This window comes from Falco naumanni, chromosome 3 (genome assembly GCF_017639655.2).
Source record: "Falco naumanni isolate bFalNau1 chromosome 3, bFalNau1.pat, whole genome shotgun sequence".
Classification (NCBI taxonomy): Eukaryota; Metazoa; Chordata; class Aves; order Falconiformes; family Falconidae; genus Falco; species Falco naumanni.
The window spans coordinates 18,740,919-18,763,747 of record NC_054056.1 but is presented as its reverse complement, the minus strand read 5'-3'; the positions used below and the strand labels follow the sequence as shown (position 1 = coordinate 18,763,747).

Below are 22,829 nucleotides of genomic sequence, written 5' to 3'. Positions count from 1 at the left end.
CATCCCTGTTCCCTGCAGAGGGAGTTAACGGTCCCAGAGAGTACCTTCTGCACAGGCAATGTGCTAGGCAACCTGCCTCAGAAACAGCTCTGGACAGACAAGCACTAACGACTCTGCGAGTAGAGCAGGTATTCACCAAAAAATTCCAGAACTCCTCAGGTGTGAAATACCTGCTCATATAAGCAAACTTAACTTGCAACCTCTTGCTTTAAACTCCCCCAGTGACACATAACTACATATGCCACATTAGGGGAAGGAATCACAGGGTTTGTACAAGTCACAAAACAAATCGTTTGGATTATCTGAAGGAGTCAACAGCCAGGTGGACACAGAAAATCAGGTTGATACGCTTCAATACCCAACAGGCATTTAACAGCTCTTTTACATAGGCTTTCAAGAAAAAAAAAAAAAAGCAGAGATAGGAAAAAAAGGCACTAACATGTATAAGTACTGTGAAACAGAATGAATGGGCAATGAAAGGAGGTCACTGGAGGAGTCTCCATGCTCTATGCAGTGGCTGTTCTGTTCAACATATAAATATGTGATCCAAAAAACCAAATGCAAGTATTTACATGACAAGGTCTACCAATAATATTCATGTACAAAGGACCAAATAATGAAAAACTGCAAGAAAAATCTCACCACACTGAGCAACTGGGGAAGGCTACAGCGGAGGAAATTAATCGCACTGAACATACAGTAGGTCTCTACAGTTCACACAATGAGCTGCGAGCTGACCGTTCCCACTTAAGAATGGGACCATGGTGTTACAACACACAACTCTGTGAAAGCATGACCTCAGCAGAACTAGTAGCCAAAAAAAGATAATGTTCAGAATAATTATGAAAGGAACATCATTTTGCTATCACATATGCTTGACTGGGCACTTGCATTGTGAATGGCGCATAAAGTTCAGCTCCCATTCCAAAGAAAATGTAAGAACTAGAAAAACGTACACAGTAGGGTAACAAATATGATCAAAAGCATGCACCTGTTTTTACACAAGGAATGAGTACACAGAATAGGAACTGGCTTGGAGAAAAACCCAGAAAGCTGAGGGGAATATGACAGAGGTCCAAAAGAGGAGGCAAATAGGTAACAATCATTTGTCAGCTTTTTCAGTACAAGAATTAGGATGCATCTCATAAACCAGGAAGAACTAGATGAAACAAATTATGAAGGCTCGAAGAAAAGAAATCCCTTGCAAATCCCACCAAAAAAAACCAAACACAAAAGGGAGGGGTTTTAGGCACACATCTTAACATGTGAAACTTCTTGTCATATGTTATAGCTCATGATAAAAGTTTCCGACTCTTTTTTTTTCAACATGTATTTAAGATCCATGGAAGAAAAAGAAACCAACCACCCGAGACAAAGCCAACCCCCCCCCCCAAACCATTAAGAGCTAGTAAAGAAACTCATACTCAAGGGGTCTGTAGTCTGAAGCAGAGAACAGATTCTGGGAGAATATAAATGGGAAATAAAATTAACTCCTCTGCCTTTTCTCATACTCTTCCCCAGACATCTCTGTTGGTCACTGAATATCCAACACCGTTAAAAGCAGACTGAGAGCACCTGCAGAGCTGGAATCCAGGAAACAGGAGCCACTTAGAGTCAGTTCCACCATGCTTCAACTGCAGAACTACAGCATGCTAATGCAGATCCATTTGTTTTGCTGCTGTTGCTTCACCCCTGCTGCCTACTGGCTTCTCTCAGAACTTTTCTCCTCCTTCATCCCCCAGAGCTCCCACCAGCAAATTCTTCTTCCAGAAAGGAAGCTCCCTATTATCAAGCACCCTAAAACACAGGGGATGTGAGGCACGTCAGTGACTTTGTTTTCACCTTGGCTGAAAAATGGTGTACTAAGAACACGCTTCACAGGGGACTTTCACTGGCTGAGACAGACACAGTTCAGTATTGACTTCAATAATGGAACCCTCCAGCATATGCAAGAACTAAACAGGTATTATATATAGGGATGCAAACTTTTGTATTTTCTGATAAACTCTGCATTCAGATCCTCTGGGTCTTCATATGTACCTCAGATTTCATGACTTAAGGAGCAGGCACTGTGTAAAGATACAATTGCTGCACTAATACTTACTTTTTCTTTGTCCTCCAACAATGCATGATTTTTGGAGGTCAACACAATGCATTTCCATGCAGTTTTCTAGCAATCCACTGTGTCCACAGGTACAAATCTTGTAACATCCAACATCACCAGCTGAGGATGGAACCTGAATAAGTGTACCTTGACGGACAATAAAATCTGAGGCTTCTCCCAGTTTGCAACCTATATAACAAGGAGAAATTTTAGCTCGTATTTAGTAAATACTTTGGCAAGTGCCACTATCGAAACTACTACTCTGACTTGTGAAACTGCTAAGGTGTTCCTAAAGCAGCCTTGCTCTTGCCCTTTAGACAAATACACTCATTTCATAGAGGCAACAAGTAGCAGAAATAGAAGATGTTCTGAAGTACCTGTAGAAATGTCATTTAAGACAAAAAGACTGGTAATTCCAACAATTCTCAAGTAATTTCATTTTCCACAGTTCAGCAGTAGTACAAAATGTACGCAATACGACAAATACCACATATGCTTCACTCTCTCCAATACCGAATCTTAATTAAAGGGTCTCACAAGCAAAGCGTAGTCATTTCCTCTCTCTCTCACGTATTTTGGTGTCTTCCTTCCCTACTTGTACATATTATGTGAACACTGAAGGATTCATATAGGTAGATGTGAGGAGGGGAGAAAGGGAGAAAAAGCAGGAAAACTGGTTTTAAAAAAAAAAGAAATAGAAGGAAAATTGTTTTTAAAATCACAAATAAAAAATAATAAAACAAACAGCAGATTAAAACTACCCTAGAAATTATGAACTTCAACAATTCCCCCAAAGCTCTCAACCAATAAAAAGACTGAATTCAAACATAAAAGTCACCTTACAACCTTTAGAGGAAGTAAACTGTCTCTTAAAAAGTTCTGGGTGAGCTTGTTTTCAGATCGCTTTGAATGACTTCTGCAGCAAGTGAAGACGATACCACCTCTATAGCAATAATGCTCAGCTTTTCAGAAAAACAAAAATATGTTGTAAGGGTCACAGAAACCTAACAATGTCCCTAGGCTCACAAAAAGAACAAGCTGAGGTCTGTCCTCACTTTTAGAAAAGCATGACTGTAGCAGATGTATGAGTGAAGCAAAACCCAGTTTTCCTTTTTGTAATTAAAAATCACTGGAGAAATGGATCAGACACAGAACCACTGGAACAAAAGATGCTCAGGGAACAGATGCAAGACAGTTATGGCAATTCTATCACTTCCTTTAGAAAGGAGGCTGCTTCATGCAATTCAGTTTAAAAATCAGCGCCACTCTCATCTGCTCAGTCTCTCTCAACACATGTGTTCAAGCTGTCACCAAACACAAGCTTTCCTCTTTGCTTCAAGAACCATAGGTGCTATCTCCAGTCACTGAGCGATACGCTTTGCGACAAAGGAAGGGGAAAAACTGAGGCACGCACTACTACTAGCTGAGGTAGAACAACGAAGGGGCTGTAGAAGTTGGGACATCCTACAGTCTCCCACCTCCTCATGTGGATTTGACCCTTGTTACCAACACCATCCAAGCCTGCCATTCCAAAGTGAGATAGCTGAAACTCACTGCACATGAGGCTCTCTCCCCAGTCAGCTCGCATTTATGGTGGTGCGGGAATTAGACAATGCCTGTGTTCTAAAATGGCAGTTCCCAAATGGTCACCAATGCCTTTCTAGCGAGGTGCATCTACATTACAGGTATCGCTCAATGGAGCAGCAGCGGAAGTGCAGACAGCCGTTACTGCTGCATCTCCAGACGTCATCTTTAATGAGAGGCGGTACCATGGGTCTCGTGGAAGTGCAAGGCAGCACAAGAAGCATTATTTGTATTTTTGTTGTTTCCCAAAGTCAGCATCGCTTTCCACCAAACTGCAAGTCTACATGCAGATTTGGGAGAGACACAGAGCTAACCAGCCTTGTGGTTCTGCCTTTTGCCAGCCAGAGAACTCACAGCACTGCCAGTCATTAAAGATTAAGTGCTGAGATGCTGCATCAGTGCTGCAAGCTCAAGTAGTAGAGAGAAGAAAGGAGAGGGCAATAAATTACGCGCCATGCCACTTCCTTCCCAAGCCCCAAACCTGGGCACTCCAGACCCAGTGAAGCAGGAACAGTGAAGACCTTAAGAAAAAGTCTGGGTATTAATTTACTCAGACCAGAGCTAGTTACCCAGGAGCTGCTGGAGGCAGTCCGAGAAGTTGACCTGCCTGTGGAGAAGGCTTTAGGACAATTCCATGTAAGATACCACCTCAAACTTTAATATAGCACCAGAATTGCTGCCCACGCAAATGTACATCCCAGGGCACCTTGCTTCTGATCAGACCCTCAGAGCTCTCAGAATGACCTCCCAAGACCAACAGTCTGATTTCCATTAACATCAAAGCCTGACATAATGTCCATTTAATTCACCAGTATGGAAAGTAATGCAGATATGGCTAATAATATATGGAAATACAGGGCAATACATGTCACAGCGTCCGCAGCAACAGTGAGCTGCACTGTATTTACAGTACTGCACGCTTGTAATTCTAAATAGCAGGCAAGCTGCTTTCAGGCCATGTACGGGCATTTATTTCTTCTGAAGCAAAATAAGTAATGCATCTTCTAATAAGATGTTATGTTTCAGTGGACAATAAAACCAGAAACACAGCAAGAAATGAAAAGAGGTAGAAGGTAGGCTACAGATTTTGAAAACACAAGATAACTGCAGTAATAATTCTTCTGGGATATCAGCAACTAACTTTAGAACTTTCAACAAAATTTCAGTGCTGTTATCTTTACCAGCAAAACTCAGGTAAACCGAAATCCAAACCCCTTACCTGGCACACACAAGTACGGAAGACACACTTCTCCAGACTGGCAGCCTTTTCTGTTTACTTCACATAACTGATTAGCTGCACATGGATTCGGATTACATGGATGTGTAACATCTTCTACAATGTTACCTAAAGAACTTGGGCCTGAGAACAGAACATACAGCATTTACATTGACTTAAATGAGGTTTATTTTTCTTCAACAAAGCACAGCATTTCTTACATCCAGTGAAACCATATTTTTGATGGTTCTGTGAAAAATACGTATTTTTTTAAAACTATACTTGTAGAAGCTTCACATGGCAAGATACTAACTGATTTCAAAAGTTTATAGTCCTCAATCCTAGAAATGACAGCCCAAATGATTCTTCACAAGCAGAATATTGGTCCTCTACCTTGTGTTCAAAATAATTTTCTCTATATGACAAAAATACAAACTGACAATGACCAGCAGTTTAATCAAGACAAGTCCCATAGTCAACGATTAACAAATTGCAGGTTTAAAGTACACTTACTGTTTAACCAAGTTCGCTATCATCAATAAACTTTTGTTTTCCCTTTAACCCACTAGTAAAGTTCTCCTGTTACAAGACTAGGGAACGGGAAGGCAACATGGAAAAGCAGCAGCTAAAAGGAAAGCACCACCCAAAACTTCAATACATCGTCCCTCTGGGATCAATTTATTTGTTGAAGCACACTTTCAGTTGCAGCTCTTACTAACCAAAAATCTACTGTTTTCAAAGTTCCTGGGATTCCAAGAAAGAAGTATCAAAGTTTAATTCAGAATAAGGTCTAAAATGGATAAATCCCATAAAAGCTAAAAAGGTCTAAATGCTAGAACAGGAAGAAGTAATAGGGTAGAGCAGATTTGGAAAATAATGTCAAAAAATGCATTTAAATGAAATCTAGAACCAAGATGAAATTTTGCTAATACAATTGTGTTCCACTCTAAGGGATAAGACATGCTAGAAGAAAACAGAATCACAAAAATGTAGTTCTTCCATATGCCTGCTAAATTAATGTTCTACTGCCCTAAGAGTTCGTTTTAGTTTTGGTTACTCTAATTGCACGGTTAAAGAATAGAGATTTTGCATCAGGCAAAAGTTTAATTTTGTACATCAAGAAGTCATGCTCTAAATCATGCTGTTGTTTAAGTGACATTTGAGATCAGTCCTCCCAAGCATGACCAGCTTCTGTCCTGTAAATAAATGGTGCTAGCGATCTTATTGTCATAGTACTTTTTTTGGCATGCGAGATGACTTCTTGAAGAACAGAGTTTTCTTAAAGTAAGACTAACTAGTCTATTTTCAAATACGTAAAAATCACTGAAATTCAACAAGCCAGATTATGAGATGATGCAGACGAGTGTACTTGTCCTGAATATACAGTCCCCAAAATAGAAGTGTGGCGAGTTAGCCTTGGCTGACAAACTCCCACCCGGTGCCCCCACCCCAGATGGGGGTGGAGAACAGGTGGAACAGAAACAGAAGAGCTCACGAGCTGAGATAAAGACAGGGAGACTGCATTAAGAATTACCACTGTGGGCAAAACTCATTTGACCTGGGGAAAACTAACTAAATTTACTGCCAGTTAAAATAAGCATCTAATTACAGATGCAGGTAACGGGAACTAAAAGACAAACATTAAAGCAACTTCTTTCTTCTCCAGGCTCACCATCATCCAGCCATCTCTGCCCCTGTCCCAAGTGACGCAGCAGTGATTGGCAAGGGGGGACTGATGGTGACTGTGGTCAGTACACAGGAGTTTCTCTCTGCTGCTCACTCCTTCTTACCCGCTCCCCTGCTCCAGCATGGGCTCTCCATGGGAGCAGCTTCCTTCTGGGTACACCCACCTGCCGTAGCACGAGGTCCCCCAGAGCCTGCCTGGTGGCCACCTTCTCCGCCATGCAGCACCTCTGCTCCTCTGACCTTGTGCCACCTCTGTTGTTTTTCACTCTTCCTGATCCCTCCTACACCCACCTGGCATTTTTTGCCCTTTCTTCAACACGTTCTCACAGAGGCACCACAAACTTTGCGAAGCAGCTCAGCTCTGCCCTGTAGCAGGCCCATGCAGGGCTGGCTGCACCTGGCACACCGCAGCCCCTGCAGCCTCCGCTGCTACCAAAGCAACCTGGCCACGTACACCCAGTGCAAGAAGGAATAAGTGTCATGAACTATAGTGATGTGAACAATCCAGTTCTCTCTAATACCCTAAATAAAATGTCTCAAATTCAACACAACTTCTTTAAAAGAAATAATGACAATTATTAAAAGCGATGATAAGCATTCCAAGTACCTTGTTTCTTCGCATAGGCATGTTGATACTTACTCAGGTATGTATCTAATGGGATGCAGTTCTCCAAGTCATCTGTTGGAGATAAGAGCTCACAAATACTTTCAGCTGAGTGGCCTTCAGGGAATTTATTATGATCTCCACATTTCTTCAGTATTTCCACACAATCCGATCTTCAGATAAATAAAGAAACAGAACTTCATGAACACTACTTCAAGAAAAAAGGTCCTGTATGAAAAAGGCTTCTTTCCATGTTCTTCCCTTCACTGAATCCATGTTTTTCCTCTTCTGCCTCACAACAGAGTGTTTATTTATAGATATATATAAATCAGGGGGAGGAACAAATGTGTGACACAAAGACAAGAACTATTGCTTACAATACTCTTACACTTTGGGCTTGGCAAACTTCATTTTCTGTGGCATCATACGCATGTATCTCTCAAGACCAAACATTTCCTTGATTTACTAACATCTAATATGGGTTGAACTCTATCTCACTACCTGTACTAAATTAGCTGGTCTCTTTTCTACCCAATCACTTAGTTTCAAAATCTATTTTTTTTAAAAGATAAACTTAATTTTTTTCCCAGAACTTTCTGTCAGCTGAAAATCTGCAGTAGGTCCCAACACAAAAAAAGAGGAAAGGTTTTGTAGACACCACAGAGTGCCAAAAAACCTCCAACAATAAATCAGCTTTACAACGGAAGCATATACATCCATCTCGTTAACAGACAAGCACCTTCCCGTCCCAGTGATGGAGATTCAAGCAACGGCAACTACACAAGCTCACGTTCTTTTGTGCTTGCCTTGCCGTGCTTTCCTAATGTAAGTCAAACAGCCCTACAGCAGTCTTCTAGTTCTCATTAAAATCCTTAGGCTGAAGCTCTGAACCCCAGCCCCCCCAAGTACTTACTTGCAGATAATACTTCCTCTAGATTTGCTGTGGCAAGGTTTAATCTGCAGTGAGCAGGCAATTGCCTTCCACATTTCTGGCTGGCATTTTTTAATGTCAAGCACGGGAATATTTATAAATGGCATCTTAATACTGCCTTTTTCCCACAGCTTCATGTCATTCATGGCTCCCTGGTCTGACTGAGTATTGCAGCTCCTAAAAAGTTCTGTTGGTCTTAAAAAGAAAGTTAAGATATGGCATGTATACAAGAAAATAAAACACCACACATCTCTTCTTTCACCATATGAATTCTACAGCCTTGATATAGCTTGATTTTTTTGTGGTATAAAAGAAACAAAACCCTTCCACAGCTAAGCAAGATCGAAATCAACTTGAATTCTGTCTTTAAGGAAAACAAGCTTTTAGAGATTCAAGACTGAAACTCCCTTCTCATCTCTACCTCTTAGACCAAATATCACTTAATTTTTTTTAACCTGAAGAAAGGTGACTTAAAAGCAAATATCTTAGGTATCCAGAATATCTGTATGAATGTTTCCTGGTAAATCACTAATGCAAGCTGATTTATAATTTACATTTGCCCAGGCTGCATCTATCACATATCTAATTCTGCTACTTACGTAACACTCACACCACTGTATACTATCTGAAAGACAAGCCAGAGATCTTTAATAGCTAACAAAATTTTAAAATGTTTTCTTTTGAAACCAATTATTTAATTTGTAACCTTGCAATTACTAATTCAGACACCACTTTTAAATCATGAATTTTGCCCTAAAAAGTATAAAACTACAGAAATATCTGAAAGAAAAGGAATTTTGAAAAAGGGGTAATATATAAATTTAACAAGCGTCTTTACATTATTTATAATACACAGTGTTCCAGTAATCATAGCTCACTTATCTATATGGTAAGACAGAGCAATATGCTGCTAATACATTATGACATTTTACAAGTTCATGGGTTTGCTTTTATTCTTGTAAGTTTTGTTATGTCTGTTGTTAAATACATTTCTAGAAGTTTATTCTAAAGAAAAAATTTCATTTTTAAATTATGTAAAAAAATATGTGCAGAAAGACAGCTACATACAATCTCAAAATAAGCCTGAAAAACATTTTACTTTATTTTTTTAAATCAAAGCACAGGAATTCCTTTATAAAATATTCAGTGTCTCTCTCCTACCTGTTATTAAAATTAGTGCAGTAAGTAAGATTTCTACAGCCCAGCTGACAAGGTTCTCGTACATCTGCTAAACAGGTCAACATGGAAACTTCAACTGCATTATACTCACAAAAGCGATCAAATTCTTGCCAGCTCTGTGAATTGCCCCAGCTCGTGCTATAAAGTTTAGTGCAGAGCTCTCTAAACAACAACAACAAAAAAATTGACAAAGAACATAAAATTAAAAGAACAGCAGTCATCCAGCTAAAGCAGAGCCTATCGTTTCCCCGCTGATCACAACAGCCTATGCTCGCTGTAGAAAACTCTGTTAGTGATACTGAAAGACTTCAGAATATAAAACTGCAGTATCCAATAAAAATGTGATAGCTGGAAACCTGAACTAATGACTTTAAGGTGCAAACTAGCCCAGCTAGTTTTACTTGTAATAAATCTAGTTTGATATGATAATGAACAACTTCTAATTCCCCATCCTTCAACTTCACATCACTCCTCCTCCTCCTACAGAAACAACTGGCAAGCAAAATACATTTCTTCTCTTGCCCTGATGTTTGAAGCAGACACACTGGTTTTTTGCTTGTGTTTGAGCTGTTTCCTGGTGTCAGTGATACCCAAGCCACTTTGATCACAGCAACATCCTACAAACTACAACTGTTCCCACCCCAGCTGAAGGTACGGAATTTTGCTGTGGTATTAAAGTCTACTGCACATTGAAAACATGAGAGAAGGATCCATTTTTAGAACTCATTGTTAAAGCAAGCAGCTAAAAGATATTGTATCAACTGCTTTGTGCTTCAATGTTCTAAAAAAATAACAACTCCAGCGCTCTACTACTAAACGCATTGTAAGATCCTGCTGCATATTGTTTTGTTATGGGAGGGTTTGATAGAAAAGGAAGCGACAGCTCAGAAATCAATGTTTGCAACTTATTTTGACATATTGATGCACTTAAAATGCAACAACAATCTATTTCTAAAGTAGACAGAAAATTGCTCGACACTAAAAATGCTCCAAGTCAGTTATTTGCAAGTGTGCAACTATTTGCTGCAAACCTTTTTTTTTTTTTTTAACGTCAGAATAGTTAGTTCCATTATTTAATTATTAACTAAATAATCTAAGCTATTTTTCACTGACAAAAATCTGAACAGCATCTAGTAAGGAACAAGCAGCAACCAGGTACTTGAGAGCTTGTGCAGTTTGCTGGCTCCTTGGCTCCCTTCAGCACCTGGTTAAGGGCTCTGCATCTTGCTGCAGTATCGGCTGTCACAGCCACACGCAAGGTACAGGTTTCAGTAATCACTGTGTCTCCTATAAATAGCCAGTGCTAAATGTGAGAAGTGATTCCTCTTCTACAACTACTTTTTAAGATACAAAGTAAGTATTGGACAGAATGGGACACCCACGTGACTACCTAAACCTTTACTTTTCCTAAGAATTCACAGAACTCTCTTTGATGTACACGGCCGAATTCAGGCAAAGGCTTGATATGAGATAAATTCTGAAGCATTTTTACAAGTGGCCATGAGGGCAGGGAGATACTGACCTACACGTGGAAGAATTCGCTTTAGAACAGCAATGGAGCTTAGCTCCATCGAGGCCTGTTGAAGGCGGAGGGTGCACAGTGACTCCTGGGTGAACAGACCTTGAACTCTCAAGAAAGCATTGCCAAAGCGGGTCCTGGGGGAGAGGCATTGTTTTACAACCCTCTATAAGTCCATCAACAATTTCAAGCTCTGTTTTCATTGACATCAGAATTCGTTTACAAGCAGTCTGACATGCATAGTCTTCTGCTCTATCACAGCAATATAAACCTGTCAAAAAATTAAAAATAATCAATGATCAAGCATACAACAACCACCAAGATGCATGATGTAACAGCCCTCGGAGAAAAAGTCCTATAAGAAGGCTTTCCTCGCCCCGTCCCAGATAATCTCACAGAAAATTGCTGCTTTTAAATGCTAAGAGATTCAACTCTGGAAAAACACAACAGTGTTATGTGGAATCAAAAACATAAATAAAAATCAATAATGCACCTACAAACTAAAGTTATCATTTTATAAACTCATATAATCAAAATTATAATATAGAAATACATTAATACAATTTATAAAGACTCATACAATAACACATTTTATATAAAAAGTGCATACAATCCTCAAACATTTTCAGTATTTTTCACAACTTTCAGCAAAGAAGAATTTTTTATACTTACTATCTGTAGGATTTCTCATTGGATATGACTGTGTATAGTTGTTAACACAGTGTATAAGCTGAGGGCTAATAGATGCACAGTAATTTTCAACTGCTTTAATTTGTGAAGGACCAGGAGAAGAGTCTGTCCGAAAAATTGCTTGACAATATTCCCGACAGTTTGTGTGATGACCTGCATAACTGCAACAGAGTGACCCCACTGGGGAAACAAACAAACAACAGAAAATCTATGGGTTCCCAAACAGAGAAACGAAGAAATGAGCCATGTCTGTACTACAATGATGCTCAAGGTATTACTGTGGAAAAAGAAAGGAAGAAATTCTTCTATGCTCTATTAAAATAATCTCCATCTACAGAATGAGTGGGAGGATCTGTAATTAGCCAAATTACATTTTTTGTTTGGCTGGAGAAAAAAGTCCCTACAGCCATCCTGAACTCAAGTTCAAGACACAAGCAAGACAGCTGAATTTTATCATCAGCTATTTTGTTCTTATTTAGGGTAGCCAGACAGAATTATTAGACAAGTATTATTAGTAAACAAATAAATAGAGTAGGATCCTAAAACTCATTCAAAAAAATACACAGATGGCATCATGTTTCACCCATTTTTCATACTTTATTAACAGTTCTTGAGGAATATTTTTACTAGAATTAATTCTGAGATGCTGATTTCATTTTATATAGACAGACATTGGGCACAAAACACTTGCATGATGCAAGACTTTATCCAGGCATTTAATTTTCTTACTTAACACTAATCAAATAAACAAAGCAGACGGAAAAGATGAGCTTCTAGGTTATCATCAAAATAGAATAGAAAAAACAAATACAGATGAACAAACTAAAAACTAATATAAATTATACGAGTTGCCAAATCCCCTTATCACTGAGCAAGAAAATTCACTCTTGTGGTTTGTCCTATGGAACTGAATCCATATGATCTGTGTATATGTACACCCACAGAATGTTTACATTTTAGAGATAAAAGCAAAGAACGATATAAAAGGAAAACAAAAAAGACAAGCTATTCATTACATACTTACTTTCATTTCTGTTAATACAACTAAAGAGAGCATTCTGAAATCAAAACAAAAAGAGTGTTACAAGCCAGAAAACTTCAAATAAATATTTGTGTCCGTTCATTTCTTCTAATGAGCTAGTAAGTCTAACTTGGTTATTATTTGTTCCAATTAGATTGGATTAAAACAAGAATACTATACAAAACCACCGAATGTAGCAAATTAAAAGATTAGAGGTCACCTGAGTTCTGTGTGCACTTGTAACAAAATAGACAAATATTCAAGCGAGCAAATAGGAAGACTTCCCTGGAATAACTTAGAAACAGCATGCTATAATAGGATGTCCCAAAATGTCATGTGGGTTTTTTTTTTAATGGCAGTAATTTTAGAGATTCTATGTGAAAAAAAAGGCTGCACAGATGCAAATCTAAAATCTCAACTCAACAGCAATACACCTTGAAAGCTAAAGCATGCCACCAGCTCCCTCAGACAGCAGCCAAAAGGTACAGCTGGGGGTACACAACATGCCAAGTGACAGAAGGGAAACGTACACCCTGCTGTTCTGTTTCAGAGGACTCTTAACGCACAGAGCAATCACAGAATGGTTTGTGTAGGAAGGGACCTTCCAAGGCCATCCAGCCCAGCCCCCTGCCATGGGCAGGAACACCTTCAGCTGGATCGGGATGCTCAGAGCCCCGGCCAGGCTGGCCTTGGACGTTCCCAGGGATGGAGCACCCACAGCCTCTCTGGGCAACCTGTGCCAGTGCCCCAGCACCCTCATCATCAAGGATTTCCTCCTCACATCCAGTCCGAATCTGCCGTCTTCTAGTTTAAAGCCATTCCCCCTTGTCCTATCGCTACAGCCCCTGCTAAAGTCTGTCCCGTCTCTCCTGTGAGCCCCCGTTACGTGCTGGAAGGCTGCAGTGAGTGTCCCCGGAGCCTTCTCTTCCCCAGGCTGAGCCACCCCAGCTCTCCCAGCCTTCCCTCACGGCAGAGCTGCTGCAGCCCTCGGAGCATTTCTGTGCCTCCTCTGGACCCGCTACGACAGGTCCATGTCTGTCCTGTGCTGGGGCCCCCCCGCACTGCAGGGGGTCTCACCCGGGCAGAGGGGCACAGCCCACTCCCTCAAGACTACTGAACTCTTGCCCAAAGCAACCATGGCCTCCCTCACACTGAAAAAGCACATTCCTTCTTAAAAAAATAGATATAAGCATATAAGCTTTCTGGAACTCTGTGAAAAGGTGAAGTCACGAGGCTGAAATTCCAAAAGGTAGTAGCCAGTTATCAAAGACTTCAAAATCACGGTTGTGAAAAAGAAGAGACATCTGAACCTTTTTCCACACCTGACCTCCAAACTTGTCAAAACAGCCATGATGAAAAGTGATCAAATATATTAACACAGTGACAAAACACAATCCTCATCTGCCTGAAGTTCCTGATCTCCGTAATTTCCCCTACCCCCACCATTAAATAAATCTGTACTTTACACAGCATATAGAGAAGAAATCAGAAATGCCATCATACTGATCCATGAACATAATGTGGGATTAAAATCTTGCTTCAGTACAGCAAAGTATCACGTGTGCTACTACCTCCACCTAAGGAAAGGAGGAGACCCCAAGACGCAGCCCCAACGCAAGCTCCGCAGCTCGCCGCATCTACCCGCGCTGGTCACCAGCACTTACTGCCCTGCAGAGCAGTGGGTATCCCCAACAACCTGCCTGGTATTTTTGTGAAAATTTGTACTGCTGCAAACAGATGGAAGTGTTACATTTTTAAAGTAAAGAAAATATAAATGCACTAGGAATCACCTCGAGGTTTTAATGTTCTTTTTGTCTGATTGTTTGGCGTTGTCCTGGTCTAACCCTGGCCGGCAGCTGCGTACTGCACAGCCGCTCACTCACCCCCTGCAGCGGGATGGGGAGGAGACGCAGGAAAAAGGAAAAACTTCTGTGTTGTAAACACTGCGTTTGCATCTCCGCTAGGCAGCTTCAGTACACAGCTCACACCTCCTGCACCCTTCCCTGACCTTCAGAGGCACTGCAAAGCCTGACACCAGGACCAGCAAGCATTAGAGTCCCAAATTCGTATCCCACGGGAGTGCTATGCACTAAGCACAAGCATTCCACCAGAGAACCAGAGAATTCTACAATCCCACTTCCCCTTGTTATGAATTTTTTCCCTCATGCAAGTTTTGTAAGTGCCCAAGTAAAGCGTGATTCTTTTAAAAATGTTTTTCTTCATTTTCATGGCTATCTTTATCCTCTTTTCTGGTGTTCATTTAAGAGCAAGCACTTCAGAACACAGATTCTCCCTCTGTGTGAATTAGCATTCAAACGAATTACCACTCCTGCAGAGGTGGTTCTGATGAAAACCTGAAGAGCCAAAAGAATTATTTACTGTACCAGAAGATGGAAGACTCACATTTTAACTTAGATTTAAAAAGCTCAAGCCTTGAAGTTTCAGTTTCTATCATGCCATTAATGATTTTATTTTACGCTTTAATTTAAATCACAAGTTCCAACTTGCCAGTTAACTCTTTATGCCATGTAAATCATAGTGCCACAATCCTGTCTTCTACAGTTTCACAATTATATCATTTGGATAATATATTTCTGGATAGTGAAATATGGTAACAGTCAAAAGCAAGATCTTAAGAGGACAGTTCCATTTACTGTTGTGAGCAGCATCACTTTCTTCTATTTAGTCAGAAATTACTTTAAACCATGGGTAAACCACGGCACTTGTGGCACTGAAACAATGACCCTAGGAGAATAAACACAAATCTAACTTGAAAAATGTAAGTCTGTTCTCCATGAATGCCAGCTACTTAGAATTTTAGTGATCATGAATCAAAGCACAGGTCTACTGAGAACACCTCACACAAAAATTACATGTTTGCCTTACAAAAAACAAGGTCCAAAACCTCACGGAGTAACAATTCAGACATTTTGTTCTCATTCTTCTAATATCCTCTATGAAATTGTAGATCTTTTATCCCAAGGGCACAGATCCTGCATAATTTCTCTGAGACTGAGAAGGAATTTGCAGCAGCATTCCTCATCCCAGCAGCAAGTTTTCATCTGATTCACTTTAGATTTTCCCTCTTTACTACCCACAAAGCAAATCCTGTCACCCCTTCATCTGTGTAACAGGGATGAGGGACCAGAGAACTCATGAAAACAGAACATGTAGACAGAATCACTATCCCGTATCTGTAAAGAACAGATTTATACTGTTGACTAAAGGCTCATGTCATTTTTATAGCACCATACATCCTTCTCAATGAGTTCCAACAAATGGTTATCAGAAAGTCACTGTTTCAACGCAGCCACCCGGTTTCTTTGGGACCTTCCATGTACGAAATAAGAAACAACTGTCAGATAGGAACTGCCATATAAACATAGCTCTGACCCAAAACTGACTGTCTTTAGAAGCTGCTGAAATTAAGACTTCTCCACACCCACTCTGTACCACGCACTGGAACATGGCAAGCAAACCCACCAGGTAGAAAGCATCACTGTAACTATTAATGCTCAGGGATAGCAGGGGCTCCTGGAAAGGCTGAGGTCTGTATGTCATGGTTACACATAAGTACTTGACCTACTGTTAGCACAAACAATACTTAGAATCATGGTGTAATGCTGCTATAAACTCAGCTAGAAATTGCCATGTTATTTAGAAGTTGAATGTTAACACAGAAAGTTATTACAAAGCAGTTCAGAGATAACAGTGTCACCAACCCTGTTAGCTTAGATTGCAGTTTGTAACCGCACAAAACCAGGAGAACGTTCAGAGGGTTATGGTGTCTACCAACATTCCTCCTCTAAAGGAGGACTCAAGCTGAGACAAAATCATCTTACAGCAATTTTACACACCAATTTTAAACAGGCAGGATGCCCGAACCAGGTAAGAAACCTTATTCTTTCTGTGCTTTGAAACTATAGTTCCACAGACCACTGAATCACCACAATAATGCTTCTGTGTCTGTTAAGAGCAGGTGGTCTGCTCTTTTTCACCTTGTTTTCAACTCTCTCTCCCTGTTCCCAGTTGTGTAGTCTTGTGTATGCCTTTACACCAGCTCTGGCACTAATTGTCTTCTCAGGGCCTGAGTTTTCTCAGTAACCCTGCTGAGAACTCCTTTTTCTCATCTCCTAGGAATTTAAAACGGTGATTTCAACAGGTGTAACACTAAGTTAGAACAGAACAGAATAATCTTTGAAGTATCACCTTTTAGATGCCAGAAGCCAGAGGCAGAGTAAGATAAGGAGAAGTATATTGGTCAGGTTAGCTATGGGAGGGAATCTGTGGCAGAAGGGCAGTTGCAGGAAGGCACAGAAAGCACGACAGCCGCCTGGAGTTGTGACAGCAACTCGCCGCGTCCCATGAACCTGCAGCGCCTGTAGCCACCACAGAACACAGTGCTAGCGAGGGGCTGACTGATCTTTGTGTAGCTCTGGGTAACTGCTTGCTTTCCAAAAAGTACAGGTACACATGTGGGGAGCATAGCTACACAGATGTAAGAGAATCTTAAAAAAAATAAAATTAATGTGTAGCCACCTGCTCATAAATCAAGCCGATAACCGCATTAAAGAGTCTGTCTGATTTCAGTTACTAATCTCAACTTCATTACAGAACACAGGGTTAATGCCCATCTCCAGTACAGCAGCACTCATATTTAAGAAATCAGCAGCTTTTTGACCCACTCAAGCATCCTTCTGAATCTGCTAGGGCACTGGCAGAAAAGAAAGAGAAAACAAAGCAAAAGATAAACCAGAGATACAGGTAAGGAAAAACAAAACCAAACAAATCCCATAAAAAACAGAAGAGCAGAAATTGATGTTCTCTTTAAAGGAAGAACTAAATCATCAAAATCTGGGAAAATGAGGATTAAAAGGCAATACTGTCTACACACACAGAGTCTGATAGGCCATTTTCAGCTTGTGAATAAACATGTTAAGTGAGCAAAGATGGCAATATTTGAATTTATAAAATACAAACATGATGATATTTTACTTGTGCATTAATCTAATCTTTCAGACTCTTTTTTTTAAAACCAAATGTTGCTGGAATTGGTGATTAAAGCCAATATGACTATACACAGAAGGAATGGAAAGCGGCAGGCAGACACAGGCAACACAACTGTGTATGCCTTCAAGAAAACAGTCACAAAGATCTTTTGATGTTACGGAAATTGAAAAAGGCAACTGAAGTTTATCCAGCACAAACATTGTCCAGTGTTCTTCATCAGAAGCTCCCTGAAGAAAGATTTTAGCCAGTACTGCAGGACCTAACTGGTTTCGCTCTTTTTGGAGCTCATCAGCTGCAGGTAACGGCTCAAAACCCAAAATGCATGCACACAAACAGAGCAGAACATTTGCTAAAGGAAGAAGTCTTCTGCATTAGAAGGCATGTTTGTGTATTACAAGCGCATTTTCTCTAAACGGCCACCGCCTGCACCTTGAATGAAAAGCGACAGTGAAGCTGTTCTTTCACACCAGAAATTAAGAGCATTTTGCTAAAAAATCAATTATTTTCCTTCCTAAAAATTATCATGATATCAGTATTCTGCTAGCTCTGGCAGAAAAATAAGTTTAGTACTGTTGTCTTGGGCAACCTAACCCTGTCAAATACTTGAATATAGGTCCTATCCAATTAAGGCCATCTTAATTTAGAAGCATTACATAGAGTTAACAAATACACTAGGAAACAAAATGCTTCACTCCTTGCAATGAAAGTCCTGTTAATCTCTCCTTGAGTTCATTTAATCTTCCAATTTATCAACAGAAGATAAAGTCAGAAGGTAACATACTAAGGTTTAGTGGAATCAGCTGAAGTTTCAAATGATGGTGCACATCTGTTAAAAACTTTAAAAACTTGCAGTAATTAACAAGTAAGGCCAAGATTTTCCTCAATTATGTAAACCAGTAAAGAAGTGGGAACACTTGCACAGTAAGGTAGAACAAAATCACTGGAACTTAAATTCTGGCAAGATCGCTGAGTATTCTACCAACTTTCTTTGAACAGAATAGAATTGAGACAAAAAGCAGCAGCAGGCAAGATGAAAAAATCCTGGCTACAACGTGCGGTATATGGTCAGAGTCCACCCTGAATTTCTTTAGTGCTACTTCCACAGGTCACACATGGCCACGTGCCTTACAAGTTCACTAAAACTGTTTTGGAACCTTTTCCTAAACGATGGCCTAAACAGCTCCTTGAGTTATAATCTATTGCTTCCAAATAATCTGCACAAACAATTAGGCAAGAAGTAAAAACTGCTGGCTGCATTTTTCAGAAGGGGTAACTAGTAGCCAGCACTCACTAAAACCTCAGCACAAGGCAGGATCATAAGACCCTAGGAGATAAACCAAGCCAATACGGTAGCACAGCGCATATTTCTCTGAATCCCTACTGCAGCACTGGAAGCTGCAGGCACTGCATCTGAAGTTTCAGTTTTTAAAAACTGTAAGCAAACAAAGTCAGATTAAGCTAAATAGTGTTCAAATCTGAGAGAGCAAAAATACCTTCGAACAGCCCCGAGACATCAGATGGCTTTACTACTGTGTGTCAAAAACAGTTTTAAGAGCAGAAGCTAAATAACTGGCAGATGTTACTAGTGCTCTGCTGCAGCAAAGCTCCCATAATACCAGTTAACTACAGAAGTCTGAATGTCTTTCTTAGTACATGAAATAAGACCTGGAGTTCTTAATGTGCAGAGAGGTGAACTCACAGAATACAGTGCAGAGGCTCAAGAGCTGCAATCTGACAGAAATGTTAGTAATACACTTTCCATGCACAGAAAAAAGAAGTGTGACCTTAAATGCAATAATAAAGCCTTTACAGCTTACTTCAAGCTTTATAAACTATTTTCAGTTACTCCTCCAAGCATGTAATCCATGTGTTCTTTTCAAAGAATGAACCTCAACTTTACACAAAACTTTTTAAAATAGGAAAATCAGAAAATCCTACATACAATCCATTCTCCACTTCTTTTTTTCTTCTTCCTTTGACTATTACCTACCTTCTTTTTAGAGGAAGATGAACAGGACAGCAGAAAGCTGGAAGAAGTAGTGAAAGATAAAGAGTTGAGACACATAGAACTAGAGAAAAATGAAGATGACAAAATGAGTATCTGAGAAGCAGATGGGGAAAAAGGACTACCAGAATAAAATCTTTTGGAAGAAGGCAAATAAAGTACGTTTCAGTGATACTCAAAAATACTCAGCAAGTTAAGTTAAATTTTTAAATTTCTGTATGCAATGGTACTTGAAAATAAAAGTTTAAGAGGATACACAATCTTCAATGCACTGGTCAAAACCGAATAGTTTATGACAATATAAATAATTTCTAAAATGTGTAAAATTTCCAGATTCGAGGAATCACAAGCTTCATAAATATTTACAGTAACAGTAATTCAGAAACATATGCTCAGCAGAAAAAGCATTTTCAATTAGTCTTGTTAAAAGCTGACACATCAACGCTAAAGTTATTCTCCTACTGTACAACCTGAGACACCGCTTAGCAACTTCAAACTTGGTCACACCTCCTGCTTGGGGTTTGGGGGAGGGGGTTTCACTGCCTGAATCCTCTGCCCTGCCCTCAAAGACTTACCTCATTCTTCATGCTCACTAATTTAGTGGGAAGCTGAAAGGTAACTCCTGAAGTTGCCTCCCTAATCTCAAAAGATTATAGAGAAGTACTATGCACAGTTCAGTAAATTATTTTAAGAAGCTTGGGAAAATCCTCCTGGGAATCCTTATATGAATATGTAAGCAAGCTACGAAAGTTGGTGAGCTATGAGAGTGTTCACAAAAAGGTATTACATACTTTCATATTCTTAATTCAGCTAGGTTTTACTTACATGTCATATACTTATATATTCAATGCCTCAATAACAGGCTTGAGAGCTGGTAAACAATCACTATGATCTATATTGTAAATTAGTTTTCAAATTGTATGTCATTTTTAGTGAATGAAGCATGAACTCTTAAAACACAATGGCAAACACAGAACATTGAATGTATGCAAATCACAGCCTGCTCCTGATCTTCTCTCACATCTTTCAGTTTAAACTAACCACTTCCTCAACTTCTTCCCCAGCCGATCCAACCAAATACAAAGTATGGTACCAGTCACAGACACAGAAGCTACTCACAGACTACAGAAGGAGCAGGGCACATTCACCAAGGTAGCAAGAAAAAAATTTGTTTTTAAAAAAAGGAGACAGAATGACTAGGGTGTGAAAAAGCACAGGATCCCTCCAGAAGTATTTTTTGGAATCTCCTAACTTAGGGAAAACTTCCTGGACTTGTATATAACCAATGCTCTCGAGAGCATTGTAAGTGCTATTTCTCATGAGTACCTGTAAGCCTAGACACATAGGAAAAACCACTGTCATACAAATTCTGTAATAACTAACGATCTACTATGTCATAATTAATTTCTGTCCCTAACACAGTATCTGTATCTACTACTCCTAGTGCTCATTAAAAAAGTTCTCTTTCCTTCTTCACCTGCCAGAAGACTGATTCCTTCTTCCATCATTTTTCAACCTCTCCTTCTCTTTTAGTGTTGCCCAGGCAGGAAGAGTTAAGGTTTTCTGTACATTCACAGCAAGATCACTCTTGAGTAAGAGGGACCCACTGCAAAATTCCAGAAAAAAACTGGAAAAACACAATCTAGAAAAACTAAATAAGATGACCATCACCATTTCGTAGTCATTCTTTAATCTCTTACCTTTCCTCTCCCGTTCTCCTTCAACCCATATTGGCCAACTTCCTATAGCAATGCAGAAATTCAGAAAAAAAGAAGGAAACAGACCAGCATAGTAGAGGAGAAGCTTACAGATGCTGACAGTATAGCATATCAGAGCGTGAGAGGAGACAGAACTACTTAAAATGAAATTTCATTTTTAGACAACAAGCTATAGTAACTTCAACAGTCAAGGGTCTAGGAAAATATTCCGTAGATTGTTTAGATAAATGGACGGGGTGGGGGGAGGAATTTTATGTTTTCTGGAAAAACAGGAAACCTGCTACGCTTCTGCCCAAATCAAGAGAACACAGAATTGCCTGATATCCTAAACTGTTGATTATGAGCAGAATTTATGCAGGCCTACCTAACTCAGGGTAGGAGGAAATGAGATGAAAGGTGGGGATGAGGAATCTGGCTTTTAATTAAGAAACAGATTGAAAAAAAGGAAGTCCTACAGAGCAACATTTCTACAAATTGCGTTAAAAATAATACAGGTAAAGGCAGATTTCTGAGAACTTCCTGATGATTAAGAGCATAACAGTAAAAATAATTGCAAGCATTAACAGTATCACTGATGCTACAAAAAATTATTCATTTGAAATTATTTAAATTAGGATAGAATACTTAAAAGTTTATTCTTTCCTGAGTTTATTTCTTTAGGTCATTTTTAAGCTGACTCTCCCACTAAAGAAGCTGAAAGGTTTCTGACGGAACAAATTCTCAAAATGAATGTCAACTTTCATCAGAACTCCTATGAAACAAATGTTTTTGGAATCCATGTCTCCATTTTGAAAGCTGCATCTTTTTCATTCAAATTAAGATATATGCAAATCTAAAAAAAGGTCTTTTTTACAGACAACTATACTTCCACCAAAACTGTAGAGAGAGGTAAGCTACATTTGGATGAAAATGAGCATATCCAGAAATATGACTATAAGGAGACTGGACTTTCGCTTTTCTACAGGATATCTTTCACAGAATTTATGAAATAGCTGATTTTTAGTAAGATGTATCCAGACACATATACACATACACACATACCTCATATTCCTTCCTGCAGACCTTTAAGACATCAGTCTTTGCAGAAGCCTGAAAGACAAATAATTTTCTCCATTTTAAGTAGAAGACAATAAAATCATGTTGCAAAATAAAGACAATTCTACCTTTATACTAACTGTGATAATCATGGATTCATGATCTATTTAAATGGTCCTTTTTACATGTAAAATTTAAGAAAAAAGCAGAAACCATGACTGCCCATACTACATTTAATTAAAAAACAAACCCTTGTTTTTCTGCACCAAGTTCATTGATACTGGAAGTACACAAAGCAACTTTGTTTTCATAAGGTCTACCAGATAGAGCAGAATACAAGAAATTTATTTAGGAAATGGAAGAACTTGAGCGTAAAAATCTCATCCTGCATGCTCAGTACCACTTACGTCCCTTTCTCCCTTCTCCGCCCTCTTGTGCACAGTCTTGCAGTTCCTATTGTCAAAGCGAGCTGCACATACTCTCCCTTCAAACTGCAGATCAGTTTTTTTCTGCAGAGCAACTCTTGC

At 39.5% G+C, this 22,829-nt stretch overlaps 1 protein-coding gene across 1 annotated transcript in view; it reads right to left on the bottom strand.

Moving 5' to 3' along the window:
• The window catches only part of RECK (reversion inducing cysteine rich protein with kazal motifs), a 66,281-nt gene that overhangs the window by 18,224 nt on the left and 25,228 nt on the right, over nt 1–22,829 (bottom strand). Inside the window, exons 6-15 of the mRNA XM_040588143.1 lie at nt 22,309–22,356; nt 21,250–21,291; nt 12,538–12,571; nt 11,496–11,693; nt 10,827–11,094; nt 9,287–9,466; nt 8,108–8,320; nt 7,231–7,367; nt 4,908–5,048; nt 2,105–2,293 (exon numbers count right to left, since the gene is read on the bottom strand). Coding sequence (XP_040444077.1) covers nt 2,105–2,293; nt 4,908–5,048; nt 7,231–7,367; nt 8,108–8,320; nt 9,287–9,466; nt 10,827–11,094; nt 11,496–11,693; nt 12,538–12,571; nt 21,250–21,291; nt 22,309–22,356 — 1,450 coding nt within the window. The remainder of the gene's footprint in view (nt 1–2,104; nt 2,294–4,907; nt 5,049–7,230; nt 7,368–8,107; nt 8,321–9,286; nt 9,467–10,826; nt 11,095–11,495; nt 11,694–12,537; nt 12,572–21,249; nt 21,292–22,308; nt 22,357–22,829) is intronic.